At 47.1% G+C, this 10,076-nt stretch overlaps 1 protein-coding gene across 1 annotated transcript in view; it reads left to right on the forward strand.

The window, feature by feature from the left end:
* Nucleotides 1-2,574, forward strand: part of LOC116836560 (uncharacterized) — a 23,708-nt gene extending 21,134 nt beyond the window's left edge. Inside the window, 1 exon segment of the mRNA XM_075071709.1 lies at nt 1,210-2,574. Coding sequence (XP_074927810.1) covers nt 1,210-2,229 — 1,020 coding nt within the window. The 3' untranslated portion in view covers nt 2,230-2,574.
* The last annotated feature ends 7,502 nt before the right edge of the window (nt 2,575-10,076 follow it).

Raw genomic sequence — 10,076 nt, forward strand, 5'->3', positions numbered from 1 at the left:
GGGCGGGGGGTAGAAATGGCCAAGAGATTTAATCCTTGTGCTGGGCTGAATCACTAACTCCCACCTGTGTGTGGAGATCTCTGAATCCCTTACTTGGACCACTGCACATCAGCTCCCACATGGTGGGTTTTGCAAAAGGGCATCTCCATGGGTGTTTCCATCTGCTTCATGTTACATATCCTCTCTGGCAAACATAGGGGCAGGGTTTAAAATCCCAGCAGCTGTGTAACAGGGACTCCAGGAATCTGTAACCAACCCTGATCTCACCTGTTCTCTCTCCACTGAGCAGGATTCCCCATCCTTAAACCTGACTGCATGGAGCCAGGGGAAGAGCTACGGGCACTGGATCTCCAGGGGAGGCACCAGCCCAGGTGAAGAACCAGTTAAACCAGCTCAGAGACCATCTGGGAGAGAAGCCCAGCACCTGGATTTGCACTGAGCCCTTGTGAGCTTTCCCAGGTCTGCCCTTCTCAGGTAGCTCATCACCGAACTGGAAAGGACCTCAAGAGATCATCTAGTCCAGTCCCCTGCACTCAGGGAAGGCCTAAGTATTATCTAGACCATCCCTGAGAAGTGTTGCAAATGTCTGTCCTAGTTTCAGTGCAAATGTTGCCTGGGGCTTTTTACCCTCTCTGCCTGAAAGCAGCTACCAACCCTTGCTCTGCCTCTTAAGATGGGAAGGGAAGCAAAGCAGGATGGGTCCCCTGTGGTGAAGGACTGGGGGGAACCTGGCCAAAACCATTCCAATACATTATCTTGGTATAATAGATTCTAAAGCCAGAAGGGATCATCTAACCTGACCTGCATAGCACGAGGCAGAGAATTCCACACAGGAATTCTTTTTTTTTTTTGCCCTCTTCCTCCCCCCGATTGGGGGGAAATGTCTTATATGTGGAATCTCTCCGTAAACCAGGGATGGCAACAAGTGCGAACGAGGAGGCAAACCTGCTGTGGGGAAGCCCTGAGTCAGCAGAAGCAGAGAAAGCAAAGGGGCACATTTGCCCGAGAGAAGCCAGTGAGAGTCAAGGTGGGTGGGAGAAAGAGGAGGAAGGAAATCTTCCAGGGGGGAGAGAGGATAAATCTTTTCTCCAAAGAGGAGATGTAAGGCAATTCCGGGTGCAGCAGAGAGAAGGGGAAGGTAATGGGTCCAGGGAAGGATTCACTGAGAGTGCCCAACCTGATGCACAGTGGGGCACCCACAAGCCAGAGAAATGCCACCAGTGCCCTGACTGTGGGAAAAGCTTCAACCGGAGCTCAACCCTTAGTGTCCACCTGAGGATCCACACTGGAGAGCGCCCCTACATATGTCCTGACTGTGGGAGAGGCTTCACGCAGCTGGCTCACCTGACCCAGCATCGGGGGACACACTCAGGAGAGGAACCCTATCGCTGCGCCGACTGCGGGAAGGGCTTTGGGGTCAGCTCCCGCCTGGTGGCACATCAGAGGAGCCACACGGGTGAGTGCCCCTACAAATGCCCCGAATGCGGGAAGAGCTTCCGGGTCAGCTCAGTCCTGGTGGTGCATCAGCGAATCCACTCTGGAGAGAGACCCTATAAATGCACCGATTGTGGGAAGAACTTTAATGTCAGCTCCAACCTCATTAAACATCAGAGGATCCACACGGGGCAGAAGCCCTACAAATGCACTGAGTGTGGGAGGAGCTTCAATGAGAGCTCAGCCCTGATTGCCCACCAGCGGCTGCACAGAGGGGAGCGACCCTACAAATGCCCTGACTGCGGGAAAAGCTTCAATGTCAGCTCCAACCTCCTGGAGCATCAGGGCACCCACAGGGGCCAGAAACCCTACAAATGCCTCGAATGTGGGAAAGGATTCGCCCGCAGCGCCCACCTCTCACAGCACAGCCGGACTCACACGGGTGAGCGACCCTACAAATGCGCCGAGTGTGGGAAAGGATTTGCTGTGAGGTCCCATCTGGCCCAGCACTGCCGGGTCCACACCGGGGAGAGACCCTACAAGTGTGCTGACTGTGGAAAGGGCTTCACGGCCCGTTCATCCCTGACCACCCATCACCGGACTCATACAGGAGAGCGACCCTATAAATGCCCCGAGTGTGGGAAAAGCTTCAATCAGAACTCACACCTGGTTCAGCACTGGAGAACCCACTCGGGAGAACGACCCTACCGCTGCCCTGACTGCGGGAGAAGCTTTGGGGACAGCTCTGCCCTCATTAAGCATCAGAGGATCCACCTGCAAGAGAAAGCTCGTTAATGCCACCCTGTGGCTACCAGAAAAGCTTTGCTTGGAGCTCAGTGATTATTATTAGAAGTGGGCAGGTAAGGGCTCTCTCAGTGAGGTGGTAATTCAAAAAGAAAAAAAGTCATCTTGAGTTGACCCCAAAACAAGATGTTCCAACATTTGGGGGGGGGGGGGGGGCGCAGGGAATGGAAAAGTTGAAAATAAAAATCCTTTCAAATTGAACTCTTGTGCTACATGAAACATTTCATTAGGATTTTGAGTGGCTTTAACGTCTTTTTTAAAATTAAATTGAAAAATTTCAAACCCCAAAATAATTTTGATTTGAAAGTGTTGAATATTTTGGCTTTCAGATTATTTTTTTTTTGGAAGGGGTCAGTTGAAACAATTCAATGAAACAGAAAAGTTTGCAAAACATTTTGAAGTGAGTGGATCTGCATTTTTCCACACAGAAAAGATGTTTCCAACAAATTTTGCTCAAGTCAGCTTATTACACTTCAGAGAATCCGTGCGGGGATAACCCTGACTGATGGGAGTAATAGCGGTGACATTCAGCTCCTCCCACTGGGAGCAGACCACTTCTAGCCGATCTGTGACTCTGGTCTGGCTGCTGAGACCTTGTTGCAGCTCTGCAGGCTGAGCCTAGAATGGGGAAGAGAAAATACCTGCAACCTTGGTTGTTCCCTCTTCTGGGACTCAAGATCCCGCTCCTCCCCAGGCAAGATTCATTCCCTGGGCTGCCCAATTGGTATCAGAGAGGTGGGTAGGAAATTAGGTCCAATTCCATCCTCAGCACTGCCTCCCCACTGCAGAAATTGGATGCTTAATCGGTGCTCCAGGTCTCATGCCCCTTCAGGCAACCTTAAAACTGACTGTGCCCTAGACTCCCTCCATTGGGGGGGCAATTTCCTAGGGTGAGGGACTCACCTGCTTTACTAATCCCACCCACCATCACCACCAGCTAGCCCCAGCTCTCTCCTCATCCCAGGTCTTCTCAGGGCATGTCTACACAGTCGCTAGACACCCAGATCAGGCTCATGGGACTGTTTCATTGCTGTGTAGCCTTCTGGGTTCAGGCTGGGGCCAGAGCTCTGGGACCCTCCCACTCATCAGGGTCCTAAAGCCCAGGGTCCATCCTGAGCCCAGACATCTACACAGCAATGAACTAGCCCTGCAGTCCAAACCAGCTAGCACAGGCCAGCCATGGGTGTTGAGCTGCTGTGTAGACATACCTGCAGAAGTCTGGCCCTCTAGTCTGATCTGTCACTTTGCTGCAGTGGGGTGGGGAATGGTGAAGGGTGGGGCTGGCTAATACAGAGTGTAGCATGATTAACTTGTGATTGGCCTCAGCAGTAGAAGTACAGTACTGGGTTTTCCACCTGTCCAGCGTCCTTTGCTGGGGGAGAGGACAAGTGAAATGAAGTGGAAGGCACTCTATGCCTCCATTTGTGATACGAGAACCCCAATAGGATAGAATTTAAAGCCAGAATTTGACAGAGATTGAAGATTGGGATGGCTCGGTGTAGGGCTTTTCTACAGCTGGAGTTATTGTAGAACCGCTGTGCTTGAATTACTTCACGTGTGGACACGCTGAATCTGGAAAAGAGCGCCTTTTTCTGGTTTAGTTTATTCCACTTTCAAGGGGGATTTGAATTAGCGTAACCCATTTTGGAAGAAGATTAAACTAAACCTAAAAAAGATACTCATCTTCTGGAATGAGTGTCCACACAGAGCTATTCGGGAACAGCTACTACATTTTAAAATGCACTCCTCACCTTATGCCAGAGTAACTTTCACCTGTAGACAAAATCTTATAGAAAAATGAGAGGGAACATGACAAGAATATATAGAAATATGACAAAAATGGAGAAGGGAGAGAGCAAGGGGACACTGACGGCACATCTACATTTCAAACATTGCACGCATGCAGCTGTAGCATCCAGTGAAGCTGCTCCTACGCCAACAGGAGAGAGGGCTCCTGTCGGTGTAGTTAACTCACCTCCCTAATGGGAGATGCTCTCCCACCGATAACAGCACTGTCTATACACAGGGTTAGGTCAGTATAACTATGTTACTCAGCTAGCATGGTTTGTTCATACCCCTGAGCAATGCGGTTGTACTGCTATAGGTCTGTAGGGCAGACTAGATGTCAGGGCTGGTCTGCATGAACCAGTTAATTCACAGTAAGGCGTGTGTGTGAATGTACCACACACTAACCTGCTAGGAACTCTCCATGTAGACATTGCTGATGTGCATTAAGACTGTTAATGCCTTTTCAACTAGTCCTCTTTGAAACAGGACGAATCAAAGCCCATTAACTACTAATGCACATCAGTGGGGTCCACATAGACAATCCATGGCAGGTTAGCATGGGGTAGATTCACACACACCCCTTACTGTGCACTAAATATTAATGCCCTCAGTAAAAATAAAATGTAGGAAATCCAAAACTGATCAAATACTTTTAATTGTACGTGAAAGACTGTAGAACTCATTGCCACAGGAAGTAATTCAGGCCAAAACTTAGCAAGAGTCCCATCTCATCCTTTAGATTAGGGGTCAGCATACCTTGCCTGTGAATTAAAGCTAAGAGCTTTCGTTCCAGCATCCCTATTCCCATATTACAGAAAGGGGGTGACTTATCCAAGGTTATGCAGCAAGTCACTGGAAGACCTGACTCTGCCACTCCTGAATCGTATCTACTGGACAATTCTGTTTTCATGAAGGTTCTTAACTCTTCACTGGCTATACACATTATGCAGCAGGCTCACTGATGTAATGGGCTTAGACTACAGAACTTAAAAAATGCAATTTTCAGCAGTTATGTTTAGCTGGACTTTTACCTTGGGTTTGTCTGGACAGGAAGTTACATTGGTATCATTAAATTAGTGCAACTGCCAGTATGGACACTTATTCTGGTATTAAAAAAAGTGTCCACACAGGGATTTATACCAATTTAACTATACTGTTTTAAATTCACACCTTACCGTATAGTGCCATAGCTTCCCAAGCAAGCAAATCTTAAGTGTCATATACCCCAACTGATGCCACAACTACTTCTACTCAAACTCTCCCCCATCAGTGGCAGTGGGGTTGCCTCCTGTTTGTAGGAATTGCAGAGAAGCAGGGGTGTTGCACCCCAAGAATCTAGTTTGCTTGCTATGAAGCACAGAAGAGAAATCACAAATGACTCAATTCCACCCCCCCCCCCTCCCGCATCAGCTGAACATTTACTAAGGTGCAGTGAACGTGATTATGGTCCAGTTTAGTTATGCAAATGTAAAAACAAAGACCACTTTCTGTCCAAAAGCATCAGAATAGCAGAAAGGGATTAAATACATTCAGATAAATAGAAAAGTGCAGACTTTCCTGCCAGGCAACCCTCCCCCATCTCCTCTGAACCACCCATCCCAAACTTTCTCTTAGAGAAACCAGGGATTTGGGGCTTGTGTCTGAAACAAGCCTTTTTTTAAGCATGTGTTCTTAAGACACTAGGGCAGATCCTCAGCTAGTATAGGCTATCAGAGCTACATTAAACCATGAAAATTTACACTAGCTGATCTGTACCACTAGCCCTCATTAAATATGATTTACTAATAGAGCAATCAATTTATCTCATACATTTTATTGCTTTAAATTCATCGGCTATTTCTGTCCCCGGCCTAATATCAATGGACTGGCATGTTTTACAAATTCCCCAAAATCAGTTATTGACCAAGCAATTTTAACTAGCATTTGACCTGCTATAAACAGTTCAGGTTACCAGAAGCAGAGTAGGTATTAGTGGAAATACAGACTAAAATATGTAGTAGCAGTGAAAGTCAGTGATATACTGGTATATGCCAAAACTGCTTGAACTGATTTATTGTCAAACAAAAAGAAATAATCCAGCCTTCCAATCCAGAACAGTTGAATATTCCACCTCCATAAGCATTTCAGGTGCATCTACATTCCACGCCGGAATGCTAGAAAACTGAACAGAGCCCCAGATCAAATAAAGATTAATGGCCAATGCTTTCTTTTCAGTTGTGCATCTGCAGAGATCTTTAAACAAATGTGAAAGTGGTGGATAGAACTGGAATGTGCACAAATCCCTAGTGTTATTTGTTCTTGATAGGAGAACAAAAGCTTCCTTTATTATAAATACAACCACAATCTGCAGAAGTTCATGAGATGATAAATATATTTGTTCTTTAATGCAGCCCGTTGTTTCTTCATTGCGCATCAGACTATTTAGACAGAGGCAGCAATCCAAGAGACCAGATCAGTTGATGCCAATGTGAAAGGAAGAATAATCTACCCAGTTAGGGAATGGTTTTGCTTTGGAGACAACAAGCTTTGTTAGGGAACCCATCAATATCTTGGCAACTAGGGAAAAGGAGAAGTGACTGACTCTGAAGTGCTACAACTTAGAGGCTTCTGGTGTACGAGTGCAGAGAATGGAGATTTCAGCATTTCTGAGACCTCCACACGGCTTAAAAAAGAACCAATTAATCTGTTCAGGTAAGTGCTTTTGCAAAAAATTACTCTACATCTTAGCTGCCTCATTCCCATAAGAGCTAAATGGGAGTTGGATGGTTAACTTCTCTAGATGTGTCACAGAATCTCCACCCTCACACACAGACTGAAGAGTCAATAAAGAACTATTATACCCCAGATCAACAGCCATGGGGGCTGCAGTGAAATGTGGAACAGGGCAGTTAGTTTTGTACCTGACCCGAGACAAGCCATGAACACCTTCAAGTCCAGTTGTCTTCATCCAATTCATTTAGCTCCTGGGTGAATCTAGTGATCAGCCCCATCTCTTGCTCTATGTTACGGATCCTCTGCTCCACAGCACCCATGCTTTGCACCAGCTCAGCCATCAGCGACCTCATTGCCTCCTGGTTTTTCACAATAGTTTCTAAACAAAAAAGGAAGAACACTCATATCTAATAGACCACAAGTTTCCCCTTCGCCAAAGAAAATCTAGTACAATGTGTTACTGTTCAGCAAAGAAACACACAAGCCTTGTAGAGCTCATTGGAAAATAGGCTCCTCCGTCCTTGAAAACGTTGACAAATACAGTCAAGAATCAAACTATTTTGATTTAGAAATGCTGCCAGTGCCTCACCGGAGCTGTACTTCAGTTTCCTCACATCCCCATTCTCCTCTATGAGCCAAGCTACTTTTCTCATTATGCACTACAGCATGGGACTCCCATGATGGAAGACTAGTGCATCATGGGAAAAAGTACTTTGGCCAGAGATCCTGGCCCACGCTGATCATAATCCTCTCAGCTTGTCGTCACTTCTTTCCGTTGCTTTTTGCCCCACCACCAATCTTCTCTTCTACTTAATTTGAAAGCACCTAGAGGCAGGAACCATCTTTTTGTTGTTTATATAGCAACTAGCAAATAATCGTAAGGTCATAATCAGTGCCTCTAGTCTAGGGACTAGAGATAGAGAGTGAGTTCTCACTTTGCTTTCAGCAGACAGGAGTCGCTGCATTTCCTCTCCCTCCTTCCATTAAGCTGAACCCCTTTAAAAACAGCGTAAATTCAGTTTTCGTGCAGCTCACCTAGTGTCAACATGCCCATCTCTTGGCTCATGTCCTGCTGGATGGTAGAGGGAGCCTCCAAGGCAAACACCTCCTCCCATTGCTGGGGTGCAGGAGTGGTTGCTGGGACAAGTTCCTCTTGGGACTCACTTTTATCATCTTCCTGTTTAGCAGATCTGTGGGCTGCAAGGACACCCAAGCTGAGACACTTGTTAGAAAATCCACAGCAGTCAAAACAAGGTTCATACAGCAGCCAAAACGGTTTTGTTTTTTTTAAGGCGCAACTACTACAGAGTAAATCACATACTGAAGGATATTGTACCTTTGAGTACCCCAGACTCTCACTGATCGGATGCTGAGCTGCTAATTCCTCCCAGTTCTCCTGGGCTGCAACATAAACTCAGATTTTTCTCCTACACAAAAAAATTCCATATTCTATCCAGTAGGATCCCTCATGGGCCATTTTAATTGAAAGTGCAACTTACAGCACTATATGCTTCTATTACAAACAGAAACCTCTGCAAAGCAAAAATAGGAGACAGGAATAAGGTACTAAACTCCTGAACACCAGCCATACCAATCCACAGAGCTGGAACAGCTCTTGTTCCTCAATCTCCACCCCACAGCTCAGAACCTGCAGTCCCAGATTGTCTACCTCAGCGGTTCTCAAACTTTGGGTCGTGACCCCATTTTAAGGGTGCCGCCAGAGCTGATTTAGGCTTGCTGGGGCATAGGGTCAAAGCCCAATCCCCACCACTAGGGTTACCAATTTTGGTTGGACATATTCCTGGTAGGGTGACCAGATGTCCTGATTTTATAGGGACAGTCCCAATTTTTGGGTCTTTTTCTTATATAGGCTCCTATTACTCCCCAGCCCCTGTCCTGATTTTTCACACTTGCTGTCTGATCACCTTAATTCCTAGAAAAGTTATCATATGACAATCTTTAATTCCTGGAGACACCAGGCCAAACCTAGTGGGTTGGCAACTCTACCCACTCCCTGGAGCCAAAGCAGAAACCTGAGGGCTTCAGACCTAGATAGTAGGGCTCAGTTTATAGGCACTCTGGGGCCCCCACAGGTCCCATCCCCCAACAGCAGCAGAGCTCAGGTGGGCTCAGGCTTCAGTCCCCATTCCAGGGGTCACAGGAATGTTTGTTGTCAGAAAAGGGTTGTGGTGCAATGAAATTCAAGAACCCCCAGTCTACCATCAATACATTTGTATTTAATACCTGAAAAGTACTTTAATGAAACCCCACCTAGGCCATAAATCCCTAGGAACAGAAAGATTAGGCTTTTTCTTCACAAAACAATGTTAAAAGAACAGAAAAAAAAAAAAAAACTTATCTAGCCAAAAACAAAGAGAAGACACACAGAATTAAGATTGGTGTTTGGAAAAGGGCAGATCTTAACTGCAAAAAAATTAAAGGACAGAAACAGCCAGAGAAAAACCAAACAAACTAAACCCAAGATGACAATCTATTTAGAATTGTATTGGGGAGCAGAAGAAAACGGACGCCTTTTACATGCATGAAGCAGTGACCCCAAAGCACGTTTTCTTTAAAACTCCCATAGCAATCTACACAGAACTACCCTACTAAATGACGTCGGTTGCGTATTGTATCATTGTACCCTGATCGTCAGGAGAAAATCCCTAATTTATCCCGACCCCCTTGAAGTACCTAGGCACCGCTCTGCGCCCCCACTCCTCAGCGGTTTCAGCCTGAGCTCACCCAGTCTAACCAACAGGGACGAGCTCGCCCCAATCTTTTCCGGCTGCAGCGCCTGGCCGCCTTGGGGCTCTGCCGCTGTAGCTACCGCCGCTAGTTCTTCCTGCAACACGGCTCGCAGCTCCATTCCCGCAGCCGCGGCGCTGCGGGCAATAGCCACCAGCCGCTCCCCGACGGCGGCCAAGCGACCCCACCGCTCCCCGCTCATCGTAAGTACTGGGCTCGCTTCGCCGCTCACCGGGGTTTTATATAAAGTAGAGCCGGACGACACCGAATCAACCTGCTCTCCGCCAGACCTCAGCGGAGCAGTTTTCACACAGGTCCGCTCCAGCTAACATTCTAACTCTCCTCCCCCTCCATGTTAATAGCAGCGTCTAGTCCAGCTGCATCAGTTCTGTTTTCATCCATGTTTTTCCCCCATTGCATTTTTAGCCCAACCAGAGTAGTTCCCGTGACGTCATCTGCTCACAAACTTCTCTGCTCTGCTTCCAGAACAAAGGAACCTGGGCCTGTTGTTTCCCCTTGCCACCCAGCAAGGCTGCCCACAGGATTCAGGGGGCCTGGGGCAAAGCCATTTTGGGGGCCCCTTCCATAAA

The sequence above is a fragment of the Chelonoidis abingdonii genome, chromosome 12 (genome assembly GCF_003597395.2).
Source record: "Chelonoidis abingdonii isolate Lonesome George chromosome 12, CheloAbing_2.0, whole genome shotgun sequence".
Classification (NCBI taxonomy): Eukaryota; Metazoa; Chordata; order Testudines; family Testudinidae; genus Chelonoidis; species Chelonoidis abingdonii.